This window comes from Jaculus jaculus, chromosome 3, assembly GCF_020740685.1.
Source record: "Jaculus jaculus isolate mJacJac1 chromosome 3, mJacJac1.mat.Y.cur, whole genome shotgun sequence".
NCBI lineage: Eukaryota > Metazoa > Chordata > Mammalia > Rodentia > Dipodidae > Jaculus > Jaculus jaculus.
The window spans coordinates 37,765,885-37,782,070 of NC_059104.1; the positions used below are offsets into that span (position 1 = coordinate 37,765,885).

A 16,186-nucleotide genomic window follows, 5' to 3' on the forward strand; every position below is an offset into this window, starting at 1 on the left:
TATTAATGAAGAACTATCTGCATATAGAACATAGTTAATAACAGGACAGTTACAATAAAAATCCATTAACAATTATTTGAAAAGTTAAAATACTGAGTTATCTACAAAATCATATACTTTGAAAAAGAAGAATATTCCTAATTTTTTCCACAAAAGCCAGAAATACGCTGATTATCTGGTAAGATATAAACAAAAGATGTACTAAACTAAACTCTTCCTACTTTCACAAAACTTCAAAAATCACTAGGCTTACTAGAGAGACAACTGCCAAAATTAGCAAGAATTCCAGTCCTTCTTCTACTGGGCATCTACCCCAAAGGCTCTGAGCTTAACTGAAGAGAAATTTGCTCAACCATGTTTACAGCTGCTCAATTCATAACAGCTAAGAAGTAGAATCCACCCAGGTGCCCATCATTGGACAAATGAATAATGAAGATGTGGTACATTTACACAATGGAATTCTACTCAGCATTAAGAAAAGAATGATATAATGAAATTTGTAGGAACATGGACAGACTTGGAACAGTTCATACTCAACAAACTCACACAAACACGGAAAGACAAACACCTCATGGTCTCCCTCATCTGTGGTTCCTAACCTAGAACACCTTGAGTTGCTGACATACCTGACAGTTAACTTGAAGTCCAGACATTAGGGTTGGAAAGGTTTGGTGGGAGGGAATGGGAGATTGGGGGGAGATACACAAAAAACTAAACCCAAAATTAATTGGTACCACAAAAACCTTTCTCCTGGATAGTAGACTAAAAGATTTAATATGGTCCTCAACAGGACAATGGGGAGGATCATTTGGTAAGAAGGGCTTGGGAGAGGGTGGGAAGAAGCCTAACCTTAAAACATTTGGCTCTGGCCTATAAATCCAGTACCAGAATGTGGATAATAACCACAATAAGCTATTGATTGGAGAGATCTACAAGGTCCCCAAAACAAGACAGGCTTATGTCAAAGTACTTGATTACCTGCCTGAGGTAAAAGGTAAGCCCCTATTGCTGAAGACACCACATGCTGCTGACACAGAACATGGAGTGATCCCCCTGGAAACTGGAAGAGAGCCAGACCCCTGATAGTTAGCCCTTAAAATGCTGGAAGGCGAAACATGAGCTGCGGGGGAAAGGGGCCAACAACACCGTGATCAAGCAAGGGACACTGCTATGCAAAAGCAGCCAGCCTGACGAGACGAACACACCTGGGCAATGGTGGACACAGTTTTGTGGGTAACCAATGGCTTTCTGATGGGCTAAGAGATCCACTCAGTGGAAAGGAATCCATAGCTGGAACTGGGAACCAGGTAAGAGTCCTATTATGGTCTCCATTGACAAGCTCCCATTAGTCTTTGGCCCAAAGGGGGGGGGCACATCCATCAAAATCTCTCTAAATTAACAATGCTTTACCCCATTTAACCTAGGCTGACCTCTTTCTCTATTGGAGAATCTGTTTTCCTTTTACAGAAGGTAGCAAGAACCGCGGAGATAACCAGCACTTGCACACCAGCCAGGGCCCAGGTGAAAGCACAGAGGCATTGGGGAGATAGCAACAGTGCTGCTTCTAGGGCAAACCTGACAACCAGCACCAAGGTGAAGGAGACAGACATCGAAGATACTTAAAACCTACGAAAGCAGAGATCCAGGAGCTCCTGAGAACTCAACACTGAAGTAGCCTCAAAACACTCCCACCACAGCTTAGGGAATTTTGCAGAAGAGGGGGCAAAAAGACTGCACGTGCCACAGGGTGGAAGGGAATATCCACAGGCACTGCCGCCTCCCCCCAGCATGACTGGCTGCTGCTCTCACAGCTCATAACCCACAACCCCATGGGGAATACCAGCAATCCCACTGAGGAGAGTCCTCCGTGCAATAGAGGTAGGGAGGAGGGAAATGATGGTACCAACACATGATGTGTCATACAAAGTATATACTAAACAAAAACAAATAGAGTTCCAGCTGTCTTTTCCACATTCAAAAGAAGAAAATCCAAGTCTCTCTTACAGAATCTCCACTGTATAGAAAGCAAACCAAAGGAAAACACATTTCTGTAATCTTACCATCTTACTGTCTTCCAAAAATGTTTGTTGGGGAAAGAAAAAGCAGTTATAAATACGTAAGTGTAAGAACTTCCTACAATATAACTGACACGATTACATATCTAAGACCAAGGCCAAAAAAATTAACTTGATCAGACACACAAAGAAAACAAATATGTAAATTGGCACTGAATTTTATTTTTGTAAAGAATGCAACCCTTTTCTCACTTTCAGTTGGTAAACTTCAAAAGAATATACTGCTACAACTACAGTTCAGAATTGTTATAAGGGAGAAATTGCGTTCAACTAAGAAGGTTCGGCTACACAAAATATGCAGGGTCATAGCCCTGTGAGGTAGAAACAATAAGGCAAGCTGGCCCAACTGGCTGCCTAAGTGTCCCTGCACTGCCACAGGCTTGGGTGAAGTCTGGCTCCACCTGGTGGCAACTGTCCACTCCAGTGTTACTATCCATAGGATGAATTCTAGGTCCTAGGGCTGGAGGGAGGATCCAGGTGGCCCCAACGCCAGCAATGTCCTGGTTATGTGGCTGTGGGACCAAATAAACTGGAGACAAGTCAATCTACTCTCTACACTGAATGATCTTCTGATATAAAATCAGAACATCCTGTGCTTTTTCTGAAACTCAATCATTCCTCATAAGGCCTTCTACAGTGGCATGACTAGGCTTATTTCCCTCTTCTGTCTCATGTCTTTTAACTGCCGTGCTCTAGTCATAGTAAATTATTTTCAGTTTGTTCTACATCTTTCACTTCATCTTGTCTCCAGGTTTTAAAACAACATGTATTTATTTCCATGTCTGCATGTGTTTGTGTGAGTGTGCCAGGGGCTCTTGCCACTGCAGATGACCACGCACTTTACGTGGCTTTGCGAGGGGAGCTGGGAAATCGAACCCTGGCCGGCAGGCTTTGTAAGCAAGCATCTTTCTCAGCTGCACCATCTTTCCCACCAGCCTCCAGGCTCTGAGACACCACTTCATTTATTCTTCCAGTCCCTTCCCTCCTTGTCACCTTACTCGCAGTCAGGACGCAGATGTCAGCGTGTGCATCCGTCTAAGGCTGAGTTAGATACATAAGTACTCTCATCTTCTGTATCATTTTCTTCTTATTATCATCATACTTATTATAATTGCTTCTTTATTTGCTTTTAGCTTCCATTAAACAACCAGCTGTGTTTGAAGGTCACCCCACCACTCTCTCTGGCTGGGTGACACAAGGGTCAACTACCCCTTTATGGCAGCTAACATGGAGCTGGGACATGGTAGGTCAAGAGATATATTTGCTAAATAAGCACACTTGTTGCTCTGAGGGGGCGTAATTGTGAAGTTTCTAGTGTAAAGCTGGGCATATAAAAGGACGATAGCTCTTCTTTTGGATCTTCACTTTGAACCTTAAGAGCAAGTGACCCCATGGCACAGGCTGCTTCCTTCCTAATCTAGACCAGGACAAGGCTAAACCTACAAATGATGAAGACTGCTTGAATTCTTTTATCTCCTTGTTTGCATCTCCTTTCGCCTCCTGAGGCCCCTGCTGTCAAATGTGCACATTCACAAAAATGACCTACTTTTATGAACACAAAGACACAAATGAGTGCAATAGCAAGTGGATATTAAGATTATAATGTTATGTAAATGAGCCAAAATGTACATACACAGCATGTTTCCATGTCTACAACACTATCATGAAAATAAAGAAAAACAAAGAAGTAATTAGCACAAGCTTTGGAATATTAGCAGGAAGGGTCTGGTGGTTATCTCTGTATTACTTTCTTTTTTCTAAACTTGGATAGTAATTAAAAGTTTTATCTAAAAGTTATTTGTTAAATGTACATTTTTTTTCTTTATTTAACTGTTTTTATTTATTTATTTGAGAGAGAGAGAGAGATACAGAAATAGGCAGATACAGAGAGAGAGTGAGTGAGAGAGTGTGTCAGGGCCTACAGCCACTGCAAACAAACTCCAGATGTGTGCACCTCCTTGTGCATCTGGCTTATGTGAGTTCTGGGGAGTCAAACCTGGGTCCTTTGGCTTTGCAGGTAATTGCCTTAACTGCTAAGCCATCTCTCCAGACCCTTTTTAATTTTTTTCTAAAGCCAAGCATGGTAGCTTGTGGTTATGATCTCCAGCATTCAGGAGGCTGAAGTATGAGGCATTCAAGGCCAGCCTAGACTACAGACTACTACTTAGCCTAAGCTAAGGAGATCCTGTCTCAAAAACATTTTTTTTTTTCCTGAGCATGCATCTACTATATATTACATACACAAACATATATGTAACTATATACAAGTCAAAAAGGAAAAAGAAAATAATCATGACATAGTAACTAAACATAAGAATTACATTATTTAAATTGTTCAAAATTTTTTTCAAATGACTTCAAAGTACCATCTTAGGATTCAAAATATAAAGGAAAGTTAGGTCAGAATTTCTGAGGACTTAATCACAGATAAGAATGCTAATACAATTAGAAGTTGAAAAGTTCAAATACTAAAATATAAACGTGCCAGGCGTGGTGGCGCACGCCTTTAATCCCAGCATTCAAGAGGCCGACGTAGGAGGATCACCGTGAGTTCGAGGCCACCCTGAGACTACATAGTGAATTCCAGGTCAGCCTGGGCTAGAAATAAAATATAAACGTAAGTGTAGGGAAACTACTATGTGTTTTCCTATTTTTCAAGATGAAAACACTTTTTTTTTTTTTTTAAGGCAGGGTCTCACTTTACAGTTCAAGCTGGCATCAAACTGAGATCCATTGGCCTTTGTTCCTGAGTACTAGAAATATGATTACAGGCAAAAGCCACCTGGGTCCAAACATTTATATTTCTTTTTTTTTTTTTTTTTTTGGTTTTTCAAGGTAAGGTCTTATTGTAGCCCAGGCTCATTTGGATCTCTGTACTCCAGGCTGACCTTGACCTCAAGGCAATCCTTCTACCTCTGCCTCTTTGGTGCTAGGATTACAGGTGTGTGCTGCCGCATCCACCTTATGTTTCTTATTTAGTAGAACATGGCAACTTTTTTTTTTTTCTGATTCAACTTTTTATTTGTTTTTCTTTTTGTCCTTTTTTTATTAATTAGTTTTGTATTCAGCAAATACAGTCAGTTTGGTACCATTATTAGGCTCATCTGTGACTTACCCCCTCCCCTTGGCCCCTCCTTGTTGAGGTACATGGGTCATGCATTGTGGAGTTAGCCCTCAGTTATGGGTAGGAGAAATGCCTCTGCATATCATGACCCAACATGTGGCTCTGACATTCTTTCTGCCCCCTCTTCCACAAAATTTCCCTGAGCCATGTTGGGTTCATTTTTGGCCTGCTTCAGTGATGAGGTGTTGGGGGCCTCTGGGTCTCTGATTTGGCAGGAGTTGAATTTTTTCTGTGTTGCTCTCCTCCATCCTTGTGCTGGTATTCTGTTCACCAGGAAAACAGCACCCTTGCTTGTTTCACCAATTTTTCTTAGTTTCATTTTTTCAAAAATATATGTATTAGCTGACCTTGGTGGTGTATGCCTTTAATCCCAGCACTTGGGAGACAAAGGTGAGGCTTGCTGTGAATCTGAGGCCAGCCTGAGACTACATAGTGAATGTCAGGGTCAGCCTGGGCTAGAGCGAGACCCTTATTGAAAAACCAAAAAAAAAAAAAAAAAAAATTTTTATTTCTTTCCTGTCCTACTCTGTGGGTGTCCAAATCACATATTCCATCGGGTTATCTTTATTACAACAGTGCATGACCACTCAGAATTCTTTTGCATGTATGTACAGAGCAAGAGTTATGTGGTGTATTAGGTGTGGATAAATGCATGTTGCGCACACGTGTGCCAGGGCTCGAGGAGAACTTCAGGGGCCCTTCTACATTGCAAATATAATCCTAAATTATTAATATAATCTTTTGAAAACCAGGTAAAAGATAGAACAAAAGAGAATAATAAGGGAATCATTACCAAATCTGTTAAATGCCACAAACCAATAATTTATTCTGTTCATTGTTTAAAGTTTATATAAATTTCCTTGAGTATATACTTCTATGTAGACCTTTCAAAAAATACAAAAGAGGGCTGGAGAGATGGCTTAGCGGTTAAGCGCTTGCCTGTGAAGCCTAAGGACCCTGGTTCGAGGCTCGGTTCCTCAGGTCCCACGTTAGCCAGATGCACAAGGGGGCACATGCGTCTGGAGTTCGTTTGCAGAGACTGGAAGCCCTGGCGCGCCCATTCTCTCTCTCTCCCTCTATCTGTCTTTCTCTCTGTGTCTGTCGCTCTCAAATTAAAAAAAAAAAATACTAAAGAGGTATATATAACCCATGCATTCTAAATTTATGAAAATAATTACTTGATTTTTCATTTAACATAAATACCAATTCATACAAAATAAACATTCTAACTTTTTTGCTGTAAATTGTATATCTACTTCCTCATCACCATAAATATTTTTTCCAAAGGAACCCAAGAGTAAAATCCTAGCATTCTAGCCAGGTGTGGTGGCGCATGCTTTTAGTCCCAGTATACTTGGAAGGCAGAGGTGGGAGGATTGCAGTGAGTTCAAGGTCACCCTGAGACTATATAGAGAATCCCAGGTCAGGCTGGGCTACAGTGAAACCCTACCCCAAAGTAACAAAAAACTAAACGAAACAACAACAAAATCCCAGCATTCTGCTGGGCATGCTGGCACACAGTCCCACTGAGAGGAACGCTGCTGCACACACTGCCCTGCTATCTGCAGCGGCTGCGGCTGAGCTGGAGTTACTCAGGTGTGTGCCTTCAACCCCAGCCCCTTCTGGACGCTGCACGCACATGGGCTGACTTCTTCCAGAATCAGCTGTGGACCCAAAATAAAAAACCTGGATGCTCATGAGGCTTGTGGTGGGCTTCTTCCGGTTCCTGGGCTGTTCTTTCTCAGCATCTGAAGTTTGCTTGCAAACCTGCCCACCTGAGTTTAATTCCCCAGTACCCATGTAAAGCCAGATACAAAGTGGCGATACATCTGTGATCCTAACACTATGATAATGGGATGCTCAACCAAGAGAATCTGGAAACTTGTCAAATCTGAAAGAGCACCAGTCAGCTAGTCTGAAATACACAGCAACAAAACAAGATAGACCATGTCTCAAAGAAGAGGAAAGGTGAGGACAGATGTCTTGAGGTTGTCCTCTGACCTCTAGATGTATTCTATGGCACATCCCCCCCCCCACACACAAATAAGTAATAACAAACTTTCAAAAGTTACATTAACTGTATAGTCAATATACAAAAACTGAAATAAGAAGTATTTATTTTCCTATAATGCTGCCAAATCACTACAAAGTAGGGGAACCTAACACAATGGCTCAAAACCAGCTGTGAATAAAACACTCTTCAACATTATCAAACATAACATCTTTCTGGATCAACAATTAAATAAGGTGTATGTACTATTTCATATTACTCTTTCAATTTTAGCAAGAATTCAGGAGGAAAAGTTGGTCGGCTATAGGAAGAGCAACTGCTGCCTTAGTACTTTTATCTGTCTTCACGGAGGTGAGGTAAAGACAGACAGACATGTTACCAGAGTAAAAAGACCTCAAGTCTGCTCAACCCTGTTATAGTTCAAATAAATCAAAGATTTTGGATTTTAACAGTCCCATTTTATTTATGTTTACAGCTAGCTTTCTTTGCTATGCTAAAAAACATTCTCAGAAATGGCATTTAATTTCAGTAAAATTCCTATAACCTCCAAAATAGAAATAGACCATCACACAAGCTTTTTAATTTCCTTTTTTTTCTTTCTTTTTTTACCTGTTCTCTCGTTCATACATTTCCCTAGAGGCACATCGAAGCTGATCAATTTCCTGATTAGTTTTCAGTTTGATTTGTTCCAGTTCATCATGTAGTTTATTTTCATATTCAGTTTTATAATGGTCTCTGCAAAGACAAAATGCATATCCATGAAATGCTTTTATGAAAAATGCAGGCATCTGTCCTCCAAGAAAGATTTAAGTATCTTGTATTAAAGGTATAAGCTATACAGTATGTCTGGAAAATGTAACAATTTTAGTATAAAGTTTATAAACTTTCAGGGTTTACTAAAAATACTGTTCCAAACTAGTTCTACCTAAGATTTCTTTTTGTTTGTTTGTTTATTTTTTGCTTTTTGATAGGGTCTCACTCTAGCCCAAGCTGACCTGGAACTCACTATAGTCTCAGAGTGGCCTCAAACTCAAGGCGATCTTCCTACCTCTGCCTCCCAAATACTAGGACTAACGGTGTGCACCACCACGCCTGGCTTTACCTAAGATCTCAACATGTCTAACTTCTGCTCCACAGGTTTAATTACTATATGAGAAGCTGGCAATCTATGATGAATACACATCTGCAAAGTAGTTTTTAATGCAAAGGGCTGACGTGTTAGGACTAAGACATACAGAATGTCCTTCATTCTTAAAATAATGTAGTATGGGTACTGAAGAGATGGCTTAACAGTTAAGGCGCTTGCTTGCAAGGCCTAATGCCCCAGGTTTGGTTTCCCAGTGCCCATGTAGGGCCAGATGCACAAAGTGGTGCATGCATCTGGAGTTCATTTGCAGTGGCAATATGCCCTGGCCCTGGTGCACCCATTCTCATTTCTCTCTCTCTGGAAATAAATAAATAAAAAGGCAGGGGATAGAAGGATCGCCAAGTGCCAGATTAGTCTAGGCTAGAGTGAGAACCTATCTCAAAACAAAAGAACAACAACAAGAACAACAAATCCATACTGAAGCATAAGTAATATCAACAAAAAATATAGAAAATAAGCTTACAAAATATTTTCTCCTGAGTGCAACCATAGCCACAATGTGATTTTCTCCCCACAGCCAAAGCATTTAGGGTAGGGAAGTCACAAATATGTGGACTGTTAAAGACGACTTTCGACTACTTTTTAGTTTCTGACATGTTAATAAAAGCAAACAACTCCAGGATTACTAGTGCTATTCATATAAAGAAATTTTATGGTTTATATTTGTGGTGGTTTGTTTCAGGTGTCCCCCATAAACTTAGGCGTTCTGAACGATAGGTTCCCAGCTGATGGAGATTTGGGAATTAACGCCTCCTGGAGGGAGTGTATTGTTGGGGGCGGGCTTATGGGTGTTATAGCCAGTTTCCCCATGCCAGTGTTTGGCACACTCTCCTGTTCTGTTGTCTACCTTATGTGGGCCAGGGGGTGAGGTGCACCCTCTGCTCATGCCATCATTTTCCCTGCCACCATGGAGCTTCACCTTGAGTCTGAAAGCCAAAATGGACGTGTTTTCCCCACAAGCTGTTCTTGGTTGGGTGATTTCTGCCAGCAATGCAAACCTGACTGCAACAATATGCATCTAGTATAATAAGGAGGCTGGTTGAAAGGAAGGCAATCTGAATCCAAGGCCTGAAACTTAAATAGCATACACTATGTAGATTTTTTTCAAAATGATATTTTTATAGAGATAGCTACGTACTTTTTCTCAAAGCACTTAAGAGCAATCTTGGTAACAGCATCACTGAGAAGCTTTTTCCAATACTGGACACTGAATCCAGGGCCTTGTGTGCGCTGAGAAATACTCCAAACCCAGGCCAAGGAAGTAAAAAGATACTGTTTATATGGTTTTTGTTTGTTTGTTTGTTTTTAGTGTATGTGGTACATGCATGCAGGTACGTGGGCAGATGTGCATGCCTCATGCACACATGAATAAGGAAGTCAGAGGGAAACAGCAGGCATCCTTCACTTATGGTTTTTCGGTTCTTCTGCTTTCTTTTCCTTTCTTGGCTAAATGTATTTATTTATGAGGAGGAAAGATGCATTTTGCTGATGCAAACAAACTCCAGACACATACTCCTCTTTGTGCATCTGGCTTTTTACGTAGGTATTAGGAAACTAAACCTAGGTCATATTTTGCAAGCAATGGCTTTAACTGCTGAGCCATCACCCCAGAGCACACTTATTTTCTTAAGACAGAGTCTTTCACAGAACCTGGAGCTGCTGTTTCTGTCAAACTAGCTGATCAGGAAGCCCCAGGCAGAGATATTCTGTCTCTGGCCCACACCCACCAGGACTATGGTTATAGGTATGCATGGAGAAGCTCAGCTTTTTTTTATTTTTTACTTATTTGAAAGTGACAGTCGGAGAAAGAGGCAGTTAGAGAGAGAAAGAGAGAGACAATGGACACACCAGGGCCTCCAGCCACTACAAATGAACTCCACACACGTGCACCCCCTTGTGCATCTGGCTAACATGGGTCCTGGGGAATGGAGTCTTGAACCGAGGTCCTTAGGCCTCACAGGCAAGCACTTCAGCACTAAGCCACCTCTCCAGCCTGGCTCAGCTTTTTTTATGTGGGTACTGGGGATGAAACTCAGGTAATCTCCGGCCCTTGTGTAGCAGGTGCTTTAAACTACTGAGCTATTTCCCTAGCTCCTAAAATGATATTGTTTTAAGAATATATGCCATAGTATGTATCCTGCCACCTAAAAGAAAGGGGCTCTTCAACAAATGATGCTGGGGAAATTAGATACTCACATGTAGATAAGTGAAACTAGATACTTCTCACACTGCACCCGCCCCCCAAAAAAATCAACTGAAGCTGGATCAAAGATCTTAGTGTAAAACTGCCAGAGGAAAAACACAGAGGAAAAACCTTCAAGATACAAGAAGACACAATGATTTTCAGAAAATAAGAACAAGACTTGATAAATGTGGGTGAGAGAGATGGCTCAGCATTAAGGCACTTGCCTACAGAGCGAGGACCTGGGTTTGATTCTTCAGTACCTATGTAATGCCAGATGCACAAGATGGCACATTTGTCTGGAGTTGATTTGCAATGGCTAGAGGCCTTGGCATGCTATTCTCTCTCACACAAACAAACAAAATATTTTTGAAAAATTGACTAATGAAATGACATTAAATTCAAAAGCTTCACTGAGCAAAGTGAACAATTAGCAGCCTACAGAATGGGAGAAAATCTTTGCCAATCATATAAAGCTGATAGAGAATACCTACAATTGACAAGAACTGCAAAAATTAAACACCAGAATAAATCTAATCAAAAGATCAATTGAATACATAGTTCTCAAGAGAAATAAAAATGGCCAAAAAAGTAAAAGAAAAACCTTTCTTTTACTTTAACTCCCCTAGCCATAAAGGAAATGCAAATTGAACCTACACTAATTTCACCTCACCCCAGTCAGATTGGCTATCACTACAGAAAAGAAAATTCCACACTGGACTGGAGAGAGAGAAGGGCAGACACTACTGATGGAAGTGTGGATTTATAGAGCTACTACGGAAATTAATATGGAGGTGAGACCACCTAAAACTAACATCCCTCTCAGATTACAACCAGGACTCTAAGTATACTACGGAGATGACTGCACAGCCATGGTCCGGTAGGACTAATCCTCACAGCCAAAATATGTACTCTGCCTAGGCGTACACCAACAAATGAATGGATAAAGAAAACGTGGCACATATAGACAGTGGGGTTTTATTCATAAGGAATAAAAGAGAGAGGGTTGGAGAGATGGTTCAGTGGTTGCAGTACTTGCTTGCAAAGCCTGGTGGACTGAGCTTGAAGCGTCACTATTTGGAGAGAGGAAGGGAATGAGTAGGAAGGTGTACAGAAGAGTAATGAGGAGGTAAATAGGTACCAAATACATGACATATATATGCACATGAAGGTGTCATGAAACCACCATTTTGTATAATAATGAATATATGCTAAGTGTGCTTTGCATGTCTGCTATGATGTGCTATGAGAGGTGTTTGAACATGCGTGTGCTGATGCACGCTCTGTGCAGTGCATGCGCCAGTCAGGACTCCAGCTGCTCTTCTCCATCACTCAGCCTCGTACTTCCTTGAGATGGAATGTCTCCCTCAATCTGGAGCTGCAATTTTAGGTCGGCAAGCCCCAGCCATTCTTCAGTGCCCGCCACTGCAGACCGGGACTACAGATGTGTCTGGCTACTCACACCCAGCATTTTACATGGGTTCTGTGGGAATCAAACTCAAAGGGTCTCAGGCACTCTAAGGCTTAGGTAGCAAGTGCTCTTAATCTCTGAACCATTTCCCCAGCTCTAAACAAAAAATTTTACTGTAAACCAAACAAAAAAAGGTTTTTTTTTTTTTATTCTTAAAAAACACAATGGTTTTGAAAAATCAACTAGAATCTGGTTGTGGTGGCACATTCCTTTAATCCCAGCATTTGGCAGGGCAGAGGTAGGAGCATCTCCATGAGTTCAAGGCCACCCTGACACTACATAGTGAATTCCAGGTCAGCCTGAACTAGAGTGAAACTCTACCTTGAAAAAAACTTTAAAAAAAGAAAAAAGGAAGGAAGAAAGAAAAAATCAGCTAGAAAACAGTATCTCATGAGACAAAAATGAAGTATTATCAGAGTCCAGGGTGCTCACCACTACACAGCGGAACCACTGCCGAGTCATTATCTCCACGTCATCCTATAGGCCCCGTGCTCCTCCAAGCCAAGCAAACCAAGAGCGCCCTCAAATAAAAGGGGTTAATGTCCTTGATTATGAAGAAAATAATGGAAATCTTGCCTGGATGACACATATTTTTCATACATCTCTTCTCTGGCCTTCTTGGTGTCTTCCAGTTGAGCTTGGAGTCTTTCAAGGCGATCCTCTTCGTGGGCACAGCGCACGCTGAGCTCCATGTTTTGCCGGTTGAGGTACTCCTTGTCCTTCTGCAGCAGGCTAACGGTCTGCTGTAAGGTGGTGACCTGCACATGAACAACGTGTCCGCTGACGTCAGTAACCTCTCACCGCGCTTCCCACCCAGACTATTCCTTCTAAAGAGGAACAGTTCTTACCTCATCATTGTCCATACAAAAAGTTTCCTTTTCTTTTCTAGCAACTATATAAAAAAAGTCTCTCCCGCTTTACCTTGGGCTACTTTCCGCGGATGTACAATAAAATCTAAGTGTCGCGATTTATACACTTACCTCTTTAGATAATTCATTTTTTTCTTTAGCTTGAGTTATGTGGGAGGCTTCTAGTAGTTCATGCTTCCTCCTATATTCAAGTACTTCCTGTTCGAGAGCATCCCGCTCACTATGAAATAAAAGCCAAATACACAAACAAATATTACTTCCTCTTTTATAGTTTAGAAAGGCTGGTGGCACATCAACAGGCAGTGGGGCTCTGGTGCCTTCATGAACTACAAAATATTTACTTTTCAAATTTAAATGGGATTCTGTTCAATATCTTGTATACAATATCTTGTGTGTGTGTATATACACATACATATATATATATATATTAAATTTAAAGCATAGATATGTAAAATATTCTAACTAGTAAGTAAATAATACCTTCTAAGTAAAGGGTTTTATTTTACTTATCATATTCAGTTTTCTGTTTTAGATACGGTTTCAGTTGTTACCTCAGGCTGGCCTGGAACTCACTATGTAGTCCAGGCTGGTGTCAAACTTAAGGCAATCCTTCGGCCTTAGCCTATCAATGTTGGGATTACAAGCACGTGCCACCATGTTCATCTTCAATGTTGTCTTGAAGCCATGGCTTTTTAAAGAAGAAACCTTCAGTGTGTGCCTGAAGAGGGACATGGGCATGCCGGGGCAGTGGATACTGGGAGGGTGGAGGACAATGTCAGCCCTTGCTTTCCACCTTGAGCTCTCTCATTGTTCACCATGGGGAAAACCTGGAAAGGTGTTGCAAGAACTTGAGCAATTCTTCCTAGGGACTCATCTCCTAGAAGGAGGGTTGGGATTAGATACCCACTTCTCTGGACTTATGTGGGTTCTGGGGGGTCTAAATATCATGCTTATATAGAAGCACTTACCTACAGAGCCCTCTCCCCAGCCAGAGCCAAAGCTTTAAAAATAGTTCAATTAGGGCCAAAAAGATATGTACCCAGGCATTCCTTAGGCTATTTTATTCACAAATTGCTTATGATTACCCAGCTATTTTAATTTCCTGTTTTAAACTAACTTTCCCTAGTGTGATTAAAGGCATTTGCTTTCAAAGCCTGATAGCCTGAGTTCAATTCCTTAGCAGCCACATAAAGACAGATGCAAAGTGGCTCATGTGTCTGCAGTTCATTTGCAGTGTCACCAGACCCTGATGCACCCATTCTCATACTCCTCATTCATATTCTCTCACTCTATCTCTCTCTCTTCCCTTACAAATAAATAAAAAGAGAAAGAGACCAGTGAAACTAACAACTGGACCCAAATCTACAATAGGCATCTTTAAAATTGAGCAGAGAAAATGGTATGGTGCTCATGCCTTTAATCCCAAAGCTCGGAAGGCTGAAGTAGAAGGACCTCTGTAAGTTTGAGGCGAGCCTGCACTATATAGTAAGTACCAGGTTAACCTGAGTTTAGAGTGGGACTCTGCCTCAAAACAAACCACCAAAATAAAATGGAGCAGAGAACTAAGTTTGCTCTGAAGTTCTCCTTTCCAAATAGTAAAGTCTTTGTACTCTACTTCAGTCACCCTCTGGTACTACATGAAGGTTAGGGTTGTTTTCACCAGCTTTTCAATCTACCAGTCAGTACAAATATTCCATTTCCTAATATAGTTGACCTGTGGTTTTAGACTGATGATTGTGAATCAAATATTTAGTGCGGCTACAAAACAGTCATCTTTTTAAAAAATACTATGTTTATTTATTTTGCAAGCAGAGTGAGATAGAGAGACAGGCAGAGAAAATGAGCATGCTGTGCCTCCAGCATCTAAAAAGAAACTCCAGATACACGTGCCACTTTCTGCATCTGGCCTTATGTAGGTACTGGGGAATCAACTCCAGGTAGTTAGGCTTTGCAGGCAAGTGCTTTGACCACTGAACAATCTCGCCATTCCCAAAGCAGTCATGTTAACATGGATACACATTTACTGGTTGAGACTGTATTTCATAGATCTTCTTTGACAATTTATTCTTAGCAAATCCTCATAGTCTTACTCCACTCGTGGCTATAAGTCAATGGATATTCAGGCTGTACTGTAGTGCTTAGCTCCTTGGAGGCTCTAGAACTGACTGTTGGGACTGAACTACATATGTATTTACTATATTTCTGAGGTGTCACGTCTCCTCCCTCTTCTTCCTCTGTTGTCTGTCTACTGATTTCTGGTATGCCATGTTCACTGAAAGGGTCAAGAAATTACCTATCTAGTAATGACCACAGCACCCGAATTTGAATTTGTAAGTAGCATTTCCCAATAAAAGAAAACAGGACTTCTTAGAAAAAGAACTAAAGCAATTAAAATACAAAATAACAAGGCATATTATGTTATGCCAAAAGGTATAGAATTTTATTTAAAAAAAGCAAACATAACTGCCACACAGCAATATATGAAGAAATAAATCTTAATTTTCTATTCTGTTATTCAGAAGCACTTGAATTCTACTGATAATGTATTTAATATCTACATATCTTAATTTTTTACATATTTTTGAGAACCTATCAAGGCATATCCCCAGCTTACCTTATATTTTTGGGAATTGTCTTTTTATCTTTTTTTAATTTTTTGTTTATTTTTATTTATTTATTTGACAGCAATAGAAAGAGAGAAAGGCAGAGAGAGAGAGAGAGAGAAAATGTTTGCGCCAGGGCCTCCAGCCTCTGCAAACGAACTCCAGACGCGTGCGCCCCCTTGTGCATCTGGCTAACGTGGGTCCTGGGGAATCGAGCCTCGAACTGGGGTTCTTAGGCTTCACAGACAAGCGCTTAACCGCTAAGCCATCTCTCCAGCCCCTTTTTATCTTTTTTTTTTCTTGCAATGTTGGTGATAACAACCAAGGTTTTTCATATTAAGGAAATACTCTATCACTGAGCCATACATGCTCAAATTAAGGTTTTAGAGAAGGTTTCCCTATGTAACCTTGGCTAGACTCAAAAACACAATCTTCCTACTTCTGTCTCCCATGTGCTAGGATTTCAGGCTTGCTGCCACCACACACAGCGCATCCATTGTTTTTAGCCCATTCACTCTAATAGAGTGAAGCCAAAGGTTTATAGTTTGAGCCCGCCTTGTTATTTTGTTCTATTTTTAGCATATGAATGCCTATCATGTTTTTTGATCAAGATTCTACTTCTTTCTTAACTTTTGTTCAAGTTTGTTTATTTTCATTTATTTATTTGAGAGCGAAAGACAGAGAAAGAAAGAGGCAGAAACAGA

General features: G+C 40.8%; 1 protein-coding gene across 3 annotated transcripts in view; it reads right to left on the reverse strand.

Moving 5' to 3' along the window:
* Pibf1 (progesterone immunomodulatory binding factor 1) overlaps window positions 1-16,186 on the reverse strand; it is a 229,421-nt gene that overhangs the window by 167,652 nt on the left and 45,583 nt on the right. For all 3 annotated transcript variants that reach the window (XM_004651021.3, XM_045145518.1, XM_045145519.1), the window contains exons 7-9: window positions 12,991-13,099; window positions 12,587-12,768; window positions 7,820-7,945 (exon numbers count right to left, since the gene is read on the reverse strand). In XM_004651021.3, the coding sequence (XP_004651078.2) occupies window positions 7,820-7,945; window positions 12,587-12,768; window positions 12,991-13,099 (417 nt within the window). The remainder of the gene's footprint in view (window positions 1-7,819; window positions 7,946-12,586; window positions 12,769-12,990; window positions 13,100-16,186) is intronic.